We start from the raw sequence: 21,025 nt of genomic DNA on the forward strand, positions 1-21,025 counted from the left end.
GTTTTGGTTGTCACCAATTGTTCTGGAGAAAATATTGATAATGCTGTCTGTCCTCCAGACACACACTGAATCATTTGGAAAACTGAAAACTAGTATGTTGAAGTAACTCCATATGAATAGATGGTAACCCTCCAATGTGCTACAGAAGTGTTGTGCACATAATTCTGCAGTAATATGAAGTATCTGTATCTTAACATGAAGGCATCCTTGGGAGACTGGGAAACTTAAGGATTGAAAAACATTAATTGTGCACTAAAGGTTCATCAAACAAATAAATAGTCATGCCTTATTGGAACAGAAGAGAGCCAATGGAATCCAAGAAAAATTTTCAGACTAGAGAAATGTATGAACTGCTAAAGGAGTGTCAATGGCTCAGCTTCTTTCTATTCTAAGTGAGACTGAGGTGTTGGGGTCCATCTGTTCAACATAGCAGTGTTTCAGAATTGGTTGATAGCTAATGGTACTATAGGTAGAATTAAAAGAAACTAAAATTGTAGTCATGTGCAGATCTGTGATAACAATAGTTGCTGTGAATTTAGGTGTGCAGTAACCATGTCTTCTGTAGGTTTCACCTTCCCATCTTCTAGCAGTCCTGTATGGGCCTCTTCTTCCCAGATGTCCCCTAGCCTGAACACAGGATGTGTGATCAAGTTAGATTGTATGCATGCATAAAATGTTCAAAGAATAATAATAAAACCATTATAACATTAGCATCACAATACTGACCTTAAAATTAATCAGATATGAATGTTGTTCAGGATAAATTTTGGCAGGTTTATGGTAAATTTACTTTCAATGATGATATATGATCGATAGACAGATAAATATTATTTTGAAATTGAAAAGGCTAAGGTCATTAGCATAAGAAATATCCTATGATATCATAACAAAGTTACAATCTAGAAATTATAAGAAATTATAAGTGTATTTTCTTTTTAAAAGATAGCCTCCTGCTCTCTCTGAGATTATAACATGAAGGGTTTTGGGATTTTGTCAAAGATTTTTCATCATCTAATAAGATGATGGTGTGACTTTTTTTTCTTCCATTCTGTCTATATGATGGATTACATTGACTGATTTTGTATGCTCAACCATTTCTCCATCTCTGGGATGAAGCCTTGATGTTCATAGTAGATGATCTTTTTTATGAGTTCTTGGATTCAATTAGGTTTGTGGATATTTTATTGAGTATTTTTGCATGAATGTTCATAAGAAAAATGTTTGTTTGTTTGTTTGTTTTTGGTTGGGAGACATTTAAAGAGTACTCTTATTTCCTTGGTAGGGACATTATACATATCTGTAAATTGTCTGATCTTGGTTTAATTTAACTTTGGTTGATTGATTCTGCTAGAAATTATCTGACCTTGATTTAACTTTAGAATTCAGTATGGTGGTTCCTCAGGAAAATAGAAATCAGTCTACCTCAAGATCCAACAATTCTACTGTTAGGCACACCCCAAGGATGCACATTCATAGAACAAGGACATCTGTTCAACTATGTTCATAGCAGCATCATTTGCAATAGCCAGAACCTGGAAGTAATCTACATACCCCTCAACTGGAGATTGGATAAAGAAAATATGGTACATTTCCACAATGGAATAATACTCAGTGTGAAAAAAATGGACTATTGAAATGAAATAAAATGGATGGAAACAGAAGGAACCATCCCGAATGAGATAATGCAGTCACAAAAAAAGAAAAACATGGTGTATACTCACTCATATATGGATATGAGACATAGAGCAAAGGTTTATTAGACTACAATCCACACCTCCAGAGAAGCTAGGAAATAAGGAGGACTCTGAGAGACAAACATGGTCCCCTGGAGAAGGGAAAAAATGGACAAGATCTCCCAAGTAAATTGAGAGCACAGGGGGAGGGGAGAGGGAGTTAGGAGAAAGTGGGGTGAGAACAGGAATGGGCAGGAGGACATAAGGGAGCAGGAAGATAGAGGAGAGCAAGAAAAAAGATACCATAGTTGAGGGAGCCATTATAGGTTTAAAAAGAAATCTTGCACTTGAGAAATGTCCAGAAATCTACAAGAATGAACCCAACTAAGAATCAAAGCAATAGTGGAGAGGCTACCTTAAATACCCTTCCCTGATAATGAAATTGATTACTAACTTATATCCTAGAGCCTTCATCCAGTAGCTGATGGAAGCAGACACAGACACCCAAAGCAAAGCACTGGGCAGAATTCCTGGAATCCAGTTGCAGAGAGGGAGAAGTGATGAACAAAGGGGTCAAGACCAGGGTGGAGAAACCCACAGAAACTGCTGACCTGAACAAGGGGGGAGCTCATGGACCCCAGTCTGATATCTGGGAAACCAGCATAGGACTGACCCAGACCCCCTGAAAAAGGGTGTCAGTTATAGGTATGAACAATCTCTGGGGCCTCTGGTAATTGATCAGTATTTATCCCTATTGTAGAGTGGAATTTGAGAGACCTTTCCTCACAGAGGGATACTCTCTTAGCCTAGACACATGAGAGAGGGCCTAGGCTCCACCCAAATGATGTGACAGACTTTGATGATTCCCCCATGGAAGGCCTCATCCTCCCTGAAGAGCAGAAAGGCAGTAGGATTTGGGGACAATAGGGGAAATGGAAGGGTGGGAGAGAGATGGAACTGTAATTGATATGTAAAATAGGATTGTTTCTAATCTAAATAAAAAATAAATAAAAATACAATTTAAAAATGGGTTACACATTAAAACAGAGAATTCTTAATGGAGAAATCTCAAATGGCCAAGAAACACACACACACACACACACACACACACACACACACACACACAAAATAATAATTAAACATCCTTTGCCACCATGGAAATACAAATCAAAATTACACTAAGAGTCCAAATTTACAACTTTCAAAATACCTAAGGGAAAAAAATAAACAGCTCATGCTGGTCATGCTGTCAAGCATATGGAACAAGATGAACACTCTTCCATTGCTGGTGGGAGCACAAAGTTATACAGCCACGTTGGAAATCAATTTGGCAGTTTCTTGGAACACTGGGATACTTCAAGACCCAAGTATGGTGCTCCTAGATCTGTGACTCTACTGTTTGTGTTGATGTTAATGGTTCTTGATACCACTGAAGGTGATACAAATTCTGGTGGTCCGGGCCATTACCTGAGGCCATGTTGATGTCTGAGGGCCTTCCTGTAACCAGGGCCATACCAATATGAGTGACCTATGCTCCCACCCAGAGCCACCCCATCTAAGACCTATTGGAGCACACAAAGGGACCATTCCTGTGGAAGCATAGTCACAGAATCTCCATGAATCCAGGTGACAGCAGTATTGATGGTGTATTGGAAAGCAGAGTCTTGGAACATAACCAACAACACATTACACAATGAACATTTACAAATAAAGCTGTTTGGCAAAAGTTATGTGTCCAACAGCAGCTCCCAAGACCACTATCACAAATGAGTATGTGATGTAGAGATGGGAAATGAAGAGAAGCAAAGTAATTTTGTTCATATGTTTGTTTTCTTTCTTTTTTTTTTTTTGAGGCTATGAGGGTAGATGGCAGGCATAGAAGGACAGAAATAAATGGGAAATATAATGTGATATTCACTTTCAAAGTTGTCTCATTGTGTGGTTTGAGTACCAAGGTAATTGTATCTTCCCCAAAAAAGAGTTTGGCTGCTTCTAGTTCCATCCATTTTTTTGCCTATGACTTTCAAGTTGTCATTGATTTTTTTTAATGCTGAATAGTACTAAATTTTATAAGTGTACCACATTTTCTTTAACCATTTTTTGGTTGATGGGCATATGGGTAGCTTCCAGGCTATAGCTATTACAAATAATGCTGCTATGAACATAGCTGAACAAATGTACTTGTTGTATGAATGTGCATCCTTTGGGTATATTCCTAAGAGTGGAATTACTGGATTTTGAGGTAGAATGATTTCCATTTTCCTGAGAAACTGCCATACTGATTTCAAAAGTGGGTCTACAAGTTTGCACTCCCACCAACAATGGAGGAGAGTTTCCCCTTTCTCTGTCTGCTCTCCAACATAAACTGTCCTTGGTGTTTTTGATTTTTAGCCATTCTAACAGGAGTAAGATGGTATCTCAGAGTTGTTTTGATTTTCATTTCCCCCTGATGGCAAAGGATGTTGACCTTTTTTTTTTTTTTTTTTTTTTTTTTTACATATCGATCCCAGTTCCCTCTTCCTTTCTCCCTCCCATGACCAATTTCTTAAGTGCTTTTCTGGCATTTGAGATTCCTGTATTGAGAATTCTCTAGATCTGTATCCCATTTTTTAATGAGATTATTTGGTATTTTGGTGACTAGCTTCCTAAACCATCCTGAGTGAGGTAACCCAGACACATAAAGACAAACATTGTATGTACTCACTCATAAGTGGATATTAGGCATAGAACAAATGATCACCAGCATGCATTCCACACCAACAGAGAAGTTAGGAAACAAGGAAGACCCTAAGAGAGACATACATGTACACTACAAGACAGGGAAAGGGGCATGATTTCCTGAGCAAATTGGGAGCACAGATCAGGGGAAGTAAGAGAAAAAGGAAGAGAAAAGCAGAGGGGTGTGGAGAACATGAGGGATCAGGAAGGTCGAGTTGTGGGAAGAGCAGAGGAAAGAGACACCTTAATAGAGGGAGCCATTATGAGCTTAATGAGAATCCTGGCACTAGGGAAATCTCCAGGGATCCACAAGGATGACCCCAACTAATAATCTAATAGTAGAAAGGCTACTTTAAATGGCCTTCCACTATAATGAAACTGATGACTACCATATATGCCATCCTAGACCCTTCATCCAGTAGCTGATGGAGGCAGAAGCAGACACCCACAGATAACCACTGAGCCGAACTCCTGGAATCCAGTTGTAAAGAAAGAGGATTGATGAGCAAAAATATCAAAATTATGCTGAGGTAAACCACAGAAAGTGCCGAGGTAGACCAGAACAAGGGGGAGCTCACAGACCCTTGTCTGACAGTTGAGGAACCCACATAAGACTAAGCCAGCACCCCTGAACATGGGTTGGGAAGTCTGGGCAGTCTATGGGGCCTCTGCCAATGGAACCAGTATTTAACCCTAGTGCACAAATGGATTTTGGGAGCCCAATCCATATGGAGGGATATTCTCTCAACCTAGATAAACAGGAGAGGGCCTAGGTCTTGCCCCAAATGATGGGACAGACTTTGATGATCCCCCATGGGAGGCCTTAACCTCCCTGGGAATTGGGATGGGATTGGGATGGAGAGATGGGGTGATGGGAGGGACATGGAACTGGGATTGGTATGCAAAATAAAATTGCTTTTAATTTAAGTAAAAATTAATTTTAAAAAACAATTTGGCAATGAACCTTCTGTTTCTATTCTGTGGAACAATTTGAGTAGTATTGCTATTAGTTCTTCTTTGAATTGCTAGTAGAATTCTGCACTGAAACCATGTGGCCCTGGGGTTTATTTTATGGGGAAACTTTTAATGGCTGCTTTTATTTCATTAGGGGTCATAGGTGTACTTAAGTTGCTTATCTGTCCTTGGTTTAATTTTGGTATGTGATACCTATTCATAAAATTGCCCATTTCCTTTAAATATTTCAATTTTGTGGAGTATAGGTTTTCAAAGTATGACCTGATGTCCACATCTTCATTTCTGATGTTGTTAATTTGGATATTTTTCTCTCTGACTTTTGGTTAGTTTGGATAAAGGTTATCTAACTTTTTTATTTTCTCAAAGAACCAACTCTTTATTTCACTGATTCTTTGTACTGTTTTGTTTGTTTGTTTGTTTTTTTTTTTTTTTTTGTTTCTACTTAATTGATTTCAGCCCTCAATTTTATTATTTCCTGGTATCTACTCCTCCTGGATGACTATGCTTCATTTTGTTCTAGAGCTTTCAGGTGAGCTAGTGTGACTATTCTCCAGTTTCTATATGTAGGCAATGAGTGCTATGAAATTTACTCTTGGCACTGATTTCAAAGTTTGGGTATGCTGTGCATTCATTTTTATTGAATTCTAAGAAGTGTTTAATTTCTTTATTTGTTTCTTCCTTGACCCAGGGTTGATGCAATTGAGCATATTTCAATTTCCATGAGTTTGTAGGATTTCTGCAGTTGGTGTTGTTGCTGAATTCTAACATTAAACCATGGTGATCTGATAAGATACAGGTGTTATTCCGTTTTATTTTTTGTTTGTTTTTGTTTTTGTTTTTTAGTTTCTGTTGAGGTTTGCTTTGTTGCTGAGTATGTGGTTGATGTTAGATAAGGCTCTATGTGGCGTTGGGAAGGTATATTCTTTTGTGTTTGGATGGAATGTTTTATAGGTGTCTGTTAAACCCAACTGAGTAATAACTTCTGTTAGTTCTTACATTTCTCTGCCAAGTTTCTGTCTGGTAGCCTGTCTATTGGTGAGAGTGTCATGTTGAAGTGTGTGGGGTTTTATGTGTGATTTAAGTTTAATAATGTTTCTTTTAAAAATGTGGTTGGGTGCCTTTGTATTTGAGGCATAGATGTTCAGAATAGAGACGTCATCTTGTTGGATTTTTTTCTGTGATGAATATGAAATAACATTCATCTCGATTTTGATTAATTTTAGTTTGAAGTTTAATTTGTTAGGTATTAGTATAGCTATGCCAGCTTTGTTTTTAGGTTTATTTGATTGAAAAAACCTTTCTCAACCCTTTACTCTGAAGTAATGTCTGCATTTGAATTTGAGGTTTGTTTCCTATATGCAGCAAAAGGATAGATTCTGTCTTCATATCCATTATGTTAGCCTGTGTCATTTTGTAGGTGAGTTGAGACCATTATTATTAAGAGATATTAATGATCATTGATTGTTGATTCCTGTCATTTTTGGATTTGGTTATGGTGGTGGCATTGTGTGCATGGAATTCCCAAAAAAGTTCATAAAAAAGAAAAGTAGCTTCCTAAAATGCACTGTACTAATAATAGAGCTAAGCTTGGAAGAAATATAGTTTATGAAAACAGACTATATTTTGTTAATGGTAGACTTTGTTAAAATAACCATTCTCACAAACACAGTATAACATTTTCTCAGTCTATTATATGAAATTATGGGTTGTGGAATAATTTAAAATTAAATGTTTGTTATAAATGAAGGAGAGAAGACTAGGGAAGAGGAAGATAAGAATGGGTAATAGGGGGTGAATATGAAAATGCCATAATGAAATCCACTCCTTTGTACAATCAGCACTAGAAAATAAAAAAATAGATACCAAAATATAAAATAAATGAATAAATAAAATGTAAATATTATAAATACTTGACAACTTTGAATACTGTCTATTTTTTATATATGCATTCTATGTGTTGTAACAGTCACAGCCAAATATGGGAAAATCACACATTTAGAAACTCAATGTAGTTAGATCCAATGGTGGTTTCCCAGCTTTACGACTGGGGTCCATGTGCTCTCATTTGTGCAGGTCAGCTGTTTCTGTGTGTTTCTCCAGCATGGTCTTGACCCCTTTGCTCATCACTCCTCCCTCTCTACAATAGCATCCCAGGAGTCTGGTTCAGTATTTAGCTGTGGGTGCCTGCTTCTTTTTCCATCAGCTACTGGATGTAGGCTCTAGGATGGCATTTTGTGTGCCAGTTAAGAGGCCTGGACAATCAATAGGACCTCTGACATTGGAACCAGTATTTATCCCAAGTGCACCAATGGAATTTTGGGAGTCCATTCTCTATGAAGGGAAACTCTGTCGGCCTAGATACATGGGGAAGTGCCTAGGCCCTGCTCCAAATGATTTGACAGACTTTGATTATTCCCCATGAAAGCCTTCACATCTCTGGCGAGTAGATGGGGGTGGGATGGAGGGTTGGGGGGAAGACATGGGAGGATGGGAGGGAGAGAGAAGTTGTATTGATATGTAAAATAAAACTGTTTCTTAATTAAATAAATAAATTTTAAAAAAGGAATAGTAACAAAAAAGAATACACCATTCAATGATGAATGGAATTCACAAAATTAAAAAAAATAAAAATAAAATTTATTAGGGAGGAAAAACAGAAACTCGGTATAGTGAATAATCAAACATCCATTTTTTTTTACTTTAAAATGACTTCCTCTTTGTTAGTGCCCAAGATATTGTGAGTAGATTTATTCATGTAGCATTTCTAAAATATTGTATTCCTCTTTCATGTCAGAAGAATCAAACATATGAGGAACAAAACATTTGCTTGATAAGATCTATATGAAACCAAGTGTAGATTGTGTAGGTATCTGAATTATTTTGTTTTCTTTATTGTACTTCATCATAAACTCTAGTACATGTAAAATCTTAATACAAGGGAGGAGTGGCACATGCCTCTAATCCCAGCTCTTAGAAGGCCGAAGCAAGTGGATCTCTGTGATTTCTTGACAAGCCTCGTCTACAAGAGCTAGTTCCAGGATAGGTTCTAAAGTTAGACAGGGAAATCCTGTCTTGAACACCTCCCCCCAAAAAAACCTAATACAGATGACCAGGATACTAAAAGATTCAGAGAGGTTGGAATTCATTGCCTTCAGTTTTTTATCCACTAGCTTTGGACCAAGAAAATGTCTTTGCAATATGTGTGAATGTTTAATTCAGAATCTTTTAGGTTAGGACTCAGCCAATTTTTGGTAATTACAAAAGTAAATTTTGGAAGTGTACAATTAGTAAATTAGTAAAGTTGTTTCTAAATTATCAACTAACAAATAAGCATATGTGCCTCATTTTGTGATATTTGGAAGAATTTAAAATGTCATCTTTTCCATTCAACAAGTTATTCTAAAGAACCTGTAGACTGATATTGGAGTTCAAGCTTCAAGCTGAAGATCAGAAAAGCAAAGCAGTGAAGCCATTAGCTCTTACCAATGCCTCAGGCAGAAATGGCTAATCCTGTCTCCACGAGCTCTCACCAAGCCTCAGATTGATGCTTCTCCTCAGTATGGTTAGAGATTCAGACTCCACATGAGACCCTTTGCTTTTTATACCCCACTAGTTCTGGGATTAAAGTCATGTGATCTCTAGTTCTGAGACCATCTTTTGTGAGCTAGTTCTCTTTAAGACTGAATCAATTTTGTGTAGCTCAGTTTGGCTTGAACTAACAGATATCAGTCTACCTCTACTTCAAAAGTGTTGGGATTAAAGATATATAAAAGTACTGCCTGATTTCTATAGCTAACTAATGTGGCTGGCTTTGCTTTCTTTACTCTTAGTCAAGCTTTAATAAATCATAAATAATATATCACCACAGATAGTTGTCATTTCATATATATTTAAGTATTATGAGTAATTATAAAAATTATTTTAACTAATGTTGTATTACAACATTAGGTTACACAGGAATGAAATTATTATCCTAATTTTATATATATATATATATACATATATATGTGTGTGTGTATATACATACATATATATATATATATATTCATTTATTCACAATGAATTTTTCATACAATATAGCCCGTTTAAAGTTAACCTCCCCCAACTCTTCCTAGTTCTTTCTTTCTTCCTTCCCACCCAGATCCAAATTATCTGTCTCTCATTAGAAAACAAACATACATCTAAGGAATAATAGTGAAATAAAAATACAACAAAACCAAGGAAGAATAGGACAAAACACACAGAAATAAACACCAAAAAAAGCAGAAGAAACACATATAGACAGAGACATATATTTCCACACAGAGTAATTCCATAAAAACACAAAACTAGGAGCCATAGTATATATTCAAAGGACATGTAAACTAAAATCGAAAAGACTTAACTTGCAATTCTACATGTGTTGAGAAATTGTATTTCTCTTATCAAAATTTTTAACATTTTCTAGGCACAGGTAAGAAGTTTCATCCTGCTGGTAATTTTAGTTAATTCATTTTATAACCTGGTCCAGGAGATACACACTTTACCAATGAGTAACAAAATAACAAAATGCATTCATCCAATAAAGGCAATCATTTCAACATATTAAAGCCCAAATTTTTTACTTAGAAGAAAGATATTTTTCTAGTGCTGAAAATGGATTTATGAGTTTCTTTGAAGGCCCACAAAACAACTCGAGATACAAGTATTTTTCATTCTCTCATCTCTAGACTTAGCTGGTAATTATCTTAGAATAACAGCTGAGCTTATGGTCCCTTCATAGATTTTTACATGTTTTGTTTTGTGATAGCTCTCCTCAGAGACCCTTTTACATCCTGATTCCTTAGGCTGTATATTAATGGGTTAAGCATAGGTGTCACTACAGTATAGAACACAGCAATGACTTTGCCACCAGCCCTGGAAGATTTCGACTGTGGTCTCATGTACATGAAGATGGCAGTTCCATAGAATAAGGTTACAACTGTGAGATGGGAGGCACAGGTAGACAGAGCCTTGTGCCTCCCAGAGGCTGACCGCATCCTGAGAACAGAAAGAAGGATACGGGCATAGGAAACAATAATGAGAAGGAAAGGAATGAACACGATGATAATACTGAATACAAAAACCACCAGCTCAGTGAGTGAAGTGTCAGTACAAGCCAGTCTCAGAACTGAAGGAACCTCACAGAAAAAGTGATTCAGGACATTTGGTCCACAGTAGGGCAAACTCAAAGTGAGAACATTGATAACCATGGAACTCAGGAAGCTACTGGACCAAGAAATGGCTGCCAATTGAACACAAGTGTTTTGATCCATAATAATAGTATAATGAAGAGGGTGACAAATGGCTACATATCTGTCATAAGCCATGACACCAAGAAGAACACATTCAATCATCCCAAAAGACAGGGAGAAGTACATCTGGGTAGCACAGCTGGCAAATGGGATGGTCTTCTTACTCCCCATCATGTTGGAAAGCATCTGTGGGACATTGGTGGATGTGTAACATATGTCCAGAAAGGACAAGTTAGTGAGGAAGAAGTACATGGGGGTTTGTAGGCGAGGCTCTATCTGGATAATAGTGATGATGATGATATTTCCCACGACTGAAAATATGTAGAAAAACAAGAATACAAAAAAGAGAACCAACTGTATCTTGGGATCAGATGAAAGCCCCAGGAACACAAACTCAGTCACTGTGAAGTTTATTTTCATATGATCCATCTTTTCAGGCTACATTCCTTTATAGAATCAGGCACTCCTCTCAACACCAAGTTCCCAATTGGGCAGTAGTGTAGATCACAGATTTATGGAAATAGTTAAAGATCTTAGTATTGGATGGGACCTTAGGTGTCTGAACTTTAGTGCCTCAGCTTCTGGAGAGGGCTTTCAGATGAGATCACAATGCTAACTTCATGTCTCAATGTAGTTAATAAGAGTTGTTGCAAATTCTAAAAGAGAATTTTACTCTGCCAGCCAATAATCATCCAATGTTCTATTCATTCTCCAAATCCTTTGTCATAAATCACCTACTTCAAAGAGATCCAATTCTGGTTTTGTTACACAGCTACTAGATGGGCAGGAGTAAATAACATTCAAAGAGACAGTAATTAATAAATGCCATTTCTCTATGCATGACACAATAAGTAAGAAAAACCAAGGTGGCAGCATACACCACCTCAGAATTTTGCTGCTATCTCCTATACTGCATAGCAGCCCAACCACAGAGAAGAACAAAGAATGTAAACCAGATAAAATAGTCACAAGGCAACTCATAACTGGTTGTCCTCATTTTCCCCCTTCATGCTATATGATAGAAATGTTATTATTATGTTTAATTAATAATAATAATAAATTTATGACAAATTTAAGTATTAACGAAAAAAATGTCTGAATAATTTTGTGTAGCAATAAGAAATAATACAAAAATGTCTAATTCTAGTAGTGCTAACAAAATACAATGATACTACCTTTACCAGAAGTCACATCTATGGTTGGAAATAAATAACTTTATTGAAAAGGATCAAATATATTGAAGTTAGTAGGATGTTTTATTGAGAGATCCTTATGTTCTTCCTATTTGCCTTGAGGATACACACAGTGTTATATTTGGATCACCTCATTCCAGCTCATTTAAAAGGAACAACCCAGAAATGCACGAAATAGCAAAGAAACACATTGCTGAGAAGTATCTGCCAATAATTCATTCATCCATTTTTCCATTCTGTTTTCATTTTCTCATCATTTTCATTTCTTTATTTCTGGATTATTTTGATACATTGAATCAGAAGATGTCTCTACACTGATAGGTATAATAAATATTCTTGATTCTCAAAATCAGTGTGTTGTTCATGGAAAGTTGGAAAAGAATGTAGTTTTATTCTGCCTGAGGAAGGGGAACATATGCTCAAAAAGCTTCCTCACAAAAATATATTTACAGGTTTGAAATGACAACAGCTTGCAAAATACCTTTTTGCATGCAGTATTCTTTAGAGATATTTCAAACACTTATATTTAAGTAAAGGTTTTCAGGTAAAATAGTGATTTGAAGTGATGCTATGATATCTAGACTGTGATGTGCAGGAACTAAATTAAAGATAGTCTTTGGAAGTGCTAAATTGCAAGTTTCTCTTAAGCAATAGATGAAAGGGTAGCATGGGGTGGCTTCCAAGTTTCTTTGCACAATCTCCAAAAAGCACTTAGACCTTATATTATGAACAAGAAATATTAGTGTGACTGTGGCAACCATGATTTCTTCAATAGATCAAATTTCTCTATGCACAACAGAATGGTGATACACAATCAGGAAAGTGGATGTCTAGGGGTACAGAACTCTAGAGTGTTTGCTTTATAGAACTTTTCCCATATACCTATCTCAGTCACTCACTGGCTGAGAAGCCTTGCATGTTGGTATCATCAGTCAGTTCCACATTGAGCTCATCTGTATTATAAGAAAAAAATACAATCAATTTCAAATATTTGATGTATGACAAATAAGATAAATGAGACAAGTATGCAAATATAAAACAAAGTAGGCATTGATCATAAGCGTTCAATACATGAAAACTCATGATAAAATCATATGTCACATGATCCAAATTAAATAACTCTTATACATATAGAAAAAGAATTATTGACAATCCTAAAATTATAAAGTAAGACTAATTCTTTGATGCATGAAACACTTTTATATGATTTGTATTTATGATTCTATTATTTATTAAAATTCTGGTTTTTGGATAATTATAGAATATTTGTCAGAAACCATACAATATACATGTATAGGCATAGGCACACAAATGTCAATGTACATTAACAAAGTCATATCAAATTTATACTTTCTGATCTGTTGATATGTGTTCACAAAATTAGGTAAATGTAAAGGATATCAATATTGTGGGTAAACTTTTAAACATTCTATATTTTAAAATGTCAAATAGTAGGATAAACTCTTAATTCCTTCTTGCCCCAAAGAACATCTTTAGTCACTTAATGTCTTCAACTGCTAAAAAACATCTATAAACCATGCAACTGTAGAGCTATTATTGATGTAAAGCAACATTCTTCATATCTGAACACAGTTGTGTCTCTCAAAGAAAAAGAAGGAAGTACTTTTAGAAAAAAGCATAAATCTGAAGTATGAAGTAAATTCATAAAAATAAATATGAAGTTTTAGTAGAGTTTGTGTAACTCCTTGTGGATTTCATAGAGGCATCACTATAAATACATAGTTAACCAAATGGCCTCCATCTATTTCACAGGTCAATGGCCACCATTGCCAAATGTCTTCTTTCAACATGTCTGCATTGAAAACTGTTTATGCAATAGGCATGACTTTCTTCTTGCAATAACCAAATCTTTTCTGTCAAACAATTTCGTGTCTGCTCTTTAGATAATTGTGTGTGTGTGTGTGTGTGTGTGTGTGTGTGTGTGTGTGTGTGTGTGTGCCCTGATGTGATTAGTTTTGAGTTTCTAAGGGCCCAGCCATGTTTACTTTTCTTTCTCCAGTCCATGGCTTAAAATAAATGTTGTTAAATGATGCTAAACTACAATAAATCCTTGCTTTTCCTATATTTATCTTGATCATATGTGAAGAGTAAACCTATTTTCATGATAGCCAAGATTTAGTAAAAATATGTACTGAAAAAAGGAGTTTACTTACCAGTGCAATGTTGCTTAATTCTCAATAACTCTTTAATTCCATTAAAAAACAGTAGAGATTGTATCATGTTTCGAAGTCATAATGAATGGCTAAATTATACGTATTTTCTAAGTATGATCCATTGGCATTATACACAAAAAGCCATTCAGCATTTGTGCACTACAAAGATAAGAATAGGTAACAAAAATCTGAATATCTTTACAATAAAATAAAAAAGTCTTGTGCTCCATCATAAGTTCAATATCGAAATCTAATGTTCAAATACAGATGAAGATTTCCCATGAACTTCAAATACAAATGAACTCAATAAGTTTCTTGATATAATGAAGTTGTTTATCACTTACATTTTATTGGTAGATTTGGTGGCCATCAAGTTTACTTTTAATTTTTTTTTGTAACTACTTCTTTCCAGGAATAATTTTCCAAATAATATATTGTAGGGATTAAAAGAGAAAATTCTGGAAAAGAAGACAAAAGTATGAAAGATTTTCTCAAAACTTTGTACCACATCATTTGAGCAGGCTGAGTTTTCTTGTCATATAATATATGAGAACTATGTTTGTATTAATCTATAAGATGATGTAGATATTGTTGCAGAATATGTCAAGAAGTTTAGGATAGCATTTAATGTGTGACTTTATAAATCACAGCAAATAGTATGTTATAGACTCCAGGTTGACTTATTTTGCTAAAAATATTGTTGTTCTTTTTATGATTATTTTTTAAAGATAGAATCTCATGTAAATCATTAAGCAGAATATGTAACTGAGGTTGGCCTTGAGCCCCTAATCTTTGTCTCTCTAGTACTGTGGTTATAGGTATGCACTGCATGAAGATTACTAAAAATCTGAATTAAATATAATCATATTATTAATGTTTAAGATATTACTGTAAAGATATTTAAGGCCTACTTTGGCTAATATGAGCCTTGTAGCCAAAATTTATGCTTTTTTCTACAGTTATTTGTAGAAAACTAAATTTATTGTTTGAAACATAATACAAGGCATAAAGTAGCTTAAGGACTAAAAAATAATAGAGATTAGCTCATGAATGTAGGAAAGTTAATCAATCTATTTTAAAGCCAACTTTCTAATGAATTTATCAGTGACATGAAAATTTTATATAATTACCATTTGAACAAATAAGGATACCATTGGTAGTGCTTAAAAGTTAGCTATAGATGTTAGATTAGCACTTGCCAGAAGATAATTTCATGAATCATCTTGAATGAATATTAAAGTGTTGAAAGAAGGAGTAAAATATAGACATGAGGAGCTCTAAGAAAGGAAGAGCTTAAGTCAACAGAAATAGCTATGAGATATCATAAACATTCAAACAACTTTTGAGGTTGAATAAAAGAAAGTTTATAACTTCCCCATGACAATTTTTTATTGAAAAGAGAAAAATCTGACATTATTTCTGCCTACTATGATCTTTCTTACAGTTGTAAACACATAAATTTCATCTTCATGATACCTCACTTTAAATGCAATAATATTGAGGATCAAAAAGGCTGTGTAATTTCCTTAGAGAATTATTTAAACTTAAATAATAATCTATATTTAATTCCTAAAATTATACTAATTAGTTATTATTTTTATTAATCTTATATCTCAAAATTTACTGCAATTTAAGCTATAGATAATGTGTACCCAAAATCACAAGAAATGCATGGAAATAATCTATGTTGTACCTGTCCTCTCCACCTATAAATGCAAACAAAAGTCAAGGAACAAAGCTGATGAAATTCATGTAGAAGTATGTACAATTTCACAGAAGTTGTAGTGATACTACTACTAGCATGCAGCTTAGCCCTTTTATATAATGAAAGAATAAGATAGTGTGCACACAACGAAACTTCTAAATAATCTGTACTCTTTATCATCTGACTGAATTATAAATTCTTAAGGGAAAATGTCCCAGCCCAATAATTAAAATGTAATTATTTGTACTGAGAAAATCTTGGGTGATGTGTTTAGTTATGGCCTTTCTCTTACATATATATGCACATAATTTTCATAACTTTCTCCATTATCAAAATATGATTGTTAATTCTTCAATTAATATTGTTCTACGACAAGAGAAATAATTTAAATCAAAAAAATCAATGCTGTATCAATGTCAGAGATATGTTACATAGCCATGAACTAATCTAAATGTGTGAAATAGGTTTTCCAAGAAATCAATAATTTTGAAATATCAAAGTTCTCTTTTTGTGCTGTTAAATGCTGCATCAGGAAACAGGTAATTGTGCATTAAATACACTAGTGAAAATGTCAAAAAAGAAACTCAACAATTTGCACAGTGACCTTAAGATAATTTTAAAACTTAAGTTGAGCGCACACACAGGAACAGCAATAACAAAAAACCACATGCTCACACATCAAAGTGAAGGTCAATTTAAAATGTTTATGACTCTAATATTCTCTCAATTTATCCACATAGTAGAAATGAAATTATGTTCATTTATCAGCACAGTAATTCTTCATTCATTTCATTACTTACAGCTGAACAGTGTTTAAGGAAACCCAGGGCTTGTACTCAAACCTACAAGGCCTCAGACAACATTTTGCTTTCAAGAGAGCTACTTTCTTTTGGCAACATATTTATTCCCCTCCATAATAACTGTGTTTATAAAGTCAATGTAATATATATTTTTTTCAAACATGTGTTCTAACTTACTGGTCCACTCAGAATTTGTCTGAAAAGACTGTCAGATTCTGATTATTTTATAAAGTCCTTTATTATCTACTGGGAAAGCATTAACAAAAATATATCACTAAAATTTATTTTCTTCTCTAAATGAGACTGCTTACTTGTTGATCAGCATTTCCTACCCTCCCTGTCTCTTCCCTTTCCTCCCCACATTGCTCACAGCCTCTAATGAAGACATTTAAGCCACTGCTATGATAAGTTCAACTTTTAAGACACTCTACAATAATAAGATCATTTCTGTGCCAAGCTCATTCCATTTAGCACAATGTTCTCTAGCTCAACCCACCTTACTATGAGTGACAGTATTTTATACCTTTTAAGTTACATCATATTCCCCTGTGTAGACACATCACTTTGTCCTTGATTATTCATTCAGTTATGGGCATTTAAATTGTTTCTGTGTCTTCACTACTGTAAATCATTTCAAAATATTGTGCTGATTTATTTATTTATTTATTTAATATATCCAAGTCCATTTAAAGGAAAACAAACATTTATAGACAATATTTGGGAATTTGGGCGTCGTTCTTTCCAAACTACTTTGTGCTGGTAAGGGGCACTGTCGTGGGGGATTCTAAGAAGATGCAGAAATCCTGGCTGTAGTCTGTAAGGCTGCTTTGTCCAGGTGTTTTGAATGTAGGATCACCAGGAACTCTGTTTCAGGTGGTCTGGCTTGATCAAACCACATTAGTCTGGAAGGAATCCACAGCTTTTCATTTTCTGTGGAAACAAAAATAGAAATCTTTTTCCCCAGTAACTTGTCCTTGAATTTAAATTTTTGAGTCAAAGCATTTTTTTAAATTTATTATTTTACATGTTGATCCCAGGGTCCCCTCCCTCCCTCCCTCTGTTTTACTCTCTCTTCCCTCTCACATGTACCTAACCACCCTCCCCTTCCATCCCCCCACCCCAATTCCATATGTAGGAGAATGCCATCCAGTTGGGGTCATGTAGATCTGACAGGACATGTGAAGTAGGGACTAGGGCTTCTCTCCTGTCTCTAGGTTAAGGCAGTTATCCCTCCATTGGGGATGTGTTTGCAAGGTCCTTTTGTGCACCAGAGATACATCCTGGCACCACTGTCTGAGGTCCCTTAGTCTGCTCAGTCCTGACTGAGATCCATATTCAGTGGGGGCCTGAGTCAGTACCATGCCGGCTTCCCAGCTATCAGTCTGGTGGCCAGTTAGCTCCTCCTTGTTCAGGTAAGCTGTCTCTATGAGTTTCTGCAGCCTGGTCTTCTCCTCTCCATCTGCATCTGGGTTCTAGTTCGACTCAGTGTTTATGTATTGGTGTTTGCTCCTGTTTCCAATAGACATTAGTTGAGGGCTCCATGGATAAGTTAGTTGTTGATCTCATTCTCCAGGAAGGGCATTTATGGTAGCCTTTCCATGGAAGCTCAAATTGTTAGGTGGCGGCAGTCTTGTAGTTCTCTAGAACTTTCTTTGTGTTCAATTTTATCTTTAAACCAATAATGGCTCCCTCTTTTATGTTCTCTCTCTCTCTCTCTCTCTCTCTCTCTCTCTCTCTCTCTCTCTCTCTCTCCTGTCTTCTATTCCTAACCAGGCTCAATCTTCCTGGTCCCACGTGTTTTCCTTTCCTCCCCCTCGTTTTCTCCTACTCCTCTCTCCATTTGCTGCCCCCCCACTTCTCCTTGCTCTGGGGGGGTACTTGTCCCTTTCCCCCTTCTGTGATGGAGTTTATGAGAATCTCTTAGAATACACCTTGTATCCTAGTTCCTCTGGTGGTGTGAATTATATGCTGGTGATACTTTGCTCTATGTCTAAAATCCATATATGAGTGAGTACATACTGTGTTCCTCTTTTTGTGACTGGGTTACCTCATTCAGGATGGTTTCTTCAAGTGCCATCCACTTGCCTGCAAATTTCAAGATACCATTATTTTTTTTTCTGCAGAGTAGTATTCCATGTGTAGATGTGCCACATCTTCATTAAACATTCTTCAATTGAGGGTCATCTAGGTTGCTTTCAGGTTCTTGTTATTACAAATAGTGCTGCTATGAACATGGTTGAACAGATGTCTTTGTTGCATGGATGTGGAACATTTGGGTATATGCCTAAGAGTGGGATTGCTGTGGACTGTTCTTTTGCTGAGTTTTCAAAGGTAAATACTTGGTATTCCTGGGGCATTTATTATTTGTTATTTATTATTATATTTTAGTATTTTATACATTGATCCCAGGTATCTCTCCTTTCCACCCCCCCTCCATCCGAACTCCCCTCCCATTCCATTCCACACCCAACACAGAGGAAGTGTGAGATCTTCCAGAAGGGATCATGAACATCTGCCATGTGGGATAGGGTCTAGGTCCTCCCTCCTGGCTCTAGGTTCCTGCCTTCATGAGGAATAGGCTCCCAAAGTCCTTTTGTTTACCAGGGATACATCCTGGTTCCACTTTCAGAGGTCCCATAGACTGCCCAGGCCTTCTATAGTCCCACATTCAGAGGGTCTGGGTCAGTCATATGCTTGTTTCCTAGCTATCAGTCTAGGAACATGAACTCCCCCTTGTTTAGGACAGCTCTCTCAGTAGATTTCTGTAACCTGGTCTAGACACCTTTGCCCATCACTCTTCCCTGGTGATCCTTTGCTCTGTCTAAAATCCATATATGAGTGAGTACATACCATGTTCCTAATTTTGTGACTGGGTTACTTCACTCAGAATGGATACTTCAAGTTCCGTCCATTTGCCTGCGAATTTCAATTCCATTGTTTAGTTTTTTGTTTTGTTTTGTTTTGTTTTTGTTTTTCAGCAGATTAATACTCCACTGTGTAAGTGTACCATATCTTCTTTATCCATTCTTCAGTTAAGAGGCATCTAGGTTGCTTCCAGATTCTTGCTATTACAAATAATGCTGCTATGAAAATAGTTGAACAGATATCTTTGTTGCATGAATATGCTTCTCTTGGATATATGCATAAGAGTAGAATTGCTGTGTCTATTGATAGACTAATTTTCATTTTCCTGAGAAACTGCCATAATGATCTCCAAAATGGCTGTACAAGTTTGCACTCCGACTAGCAGTGGAGAAGTGTTCTGTCTTCACGTCCTCTCCAGCATAAGCTGTCATTAGTATTTCTGATTTTAGCCATTTTGATAGGAGTAAGATGGTATCTCAGAGTTGCCTTGATTTACATTTCCCTGATGGCTAAGGACGTTGAGCACTTTCTCCAGTGTCTTTCAGCCATTTTAGATTTCTCTATTGATAATTCTCTGTTAAGTTCTGTACCCTACTTTTTAATTGGATTATTTGGTGTTTTGGTGACTAGCTTCTTGAGTTCTTTGTATATTTTGGAGATCAGCCCTCTGTCAGATTTGAAGATGGTGAAGATTTTTTTCCCACTCTGTGGGCTTATGTTTTGTCTTGTTGACTGTGTCCTTTGCCTTATAGAAGCCTCTCAGTATCAGAAGGTCCCATTTATTAATTGTTGACATCAGTGCCTGTGCTATGTTCAGGAAGAGGTCTCCTGTACCAATTCATACTAAGGTACCTCCCACTTTCTCTTTTAATAGGTAGAGTGTGGCTGGATTTATGATGAGGTCTTTGATCCATTTGGACTTAAGTTAAGTGCATGGAGATAGACATGGGTCTATCTGCAGTCTTCTACACACCAGCATCCAGTAGTGCCATCACCATTTGTTGAAGTTGCTGTCCTCCTTCCATTGTATAATTTTAGCTGTTTTGTCAAAAATCAGGTGTTTTGGTTAATGTGAGTACTTTCCATTTGATTCCCTTGGTATATCTGTCTATTTTTGAGCTAATTCCAATATGTTTTCACTACTATAGTTCTATAGTAATTCTTGAAGTCATGGATGGTGATGCTTCCTGAAGTCCCTTTATTGTACAGGGGTGTTTGGCTTTCCTAGATGTTCTTTTTTTTTTCTTTTTCATATAAAGTTGAGTATTATCCTTTCAAGGTGAGTGAAGAATTGTGCTGGGATTTTAATGGGGATTGCATTGAATTTGTAGATTGCTTTTGGTAAAATTGCATTTTTACTATGTTTACCCTACCAATCCAAGAGCATGGGAGATATTTCCATTTTCTGTTAACTTCTTTAATTTCTTTCTTGAAAGATGCAAACTTCTTGCTATAAAGGTCTTTCACTTGTTTAGCTAGCATTATCCCAAAATATTTTATGTTGTTTGTGGCTACTGTAAAGGGTAATGTTTCTCTGATTTCTTTTCAGACCCTTTATCATCTGTATACAGTAAGGCTATTGATGTTTTCTTATTTAATCTTGTATCCTGCCACTTTGCTGAAGGTACTTATCAGCTATAGGAGTTTCC

The 21,025-nt window shown here is 35.9% G+C and overlaps 1 protein-coding gene across 1 annotated transcript; it reads right to left on the reverse strand.

The window, feature by feature from the left end:
- Positions 1 to 10,014: 10,014 nt before the first annotated feature.
- On the reverse strand, positions 10,015 to 11,068 carry LOC127222312 (putative olfactory receptor 2B8). The gene has a single exon (XM_051184321.1). It carries the CDS (start codon positions 11,066 to 11,068, stop codon positions 10,133 to 10,135), a length of 936 nt encoding a protein of 311 aa, XP_051040278.1. The 3' UTR covers positions 10,015 to 10,132.
- Between the last annotated feature and the right edge of the window lie 9,957 nt (positions 11,069 to 21,025).

The sequence above is a fragment of the Phodopus roborovskii genome, unplaced genomic scaffold, assembly GCF_943737965.1.
Source record: "Phodopus roborovskii unplaced genomic scaffold, PHOROB, whole genome shotgun sequence".
In the NCBI taxonomy this organism is placed as follows: domain Eukaryota; kingdom Metazoa; phylum Chordata; class Mammalia; order Rodentia; family Cricetidae; genus Phodopus; species Phodopus roborovskii.

Excerpts from the sequence above, each read along its gene's own strand:
- LOC127222312 (XM_051184321.1), bottom strand. The coding sequence starts at position 11,068 with ATGGATCATATGAAAATAAACTTCACAGTGACTGAGTTTGTGTTCCTG.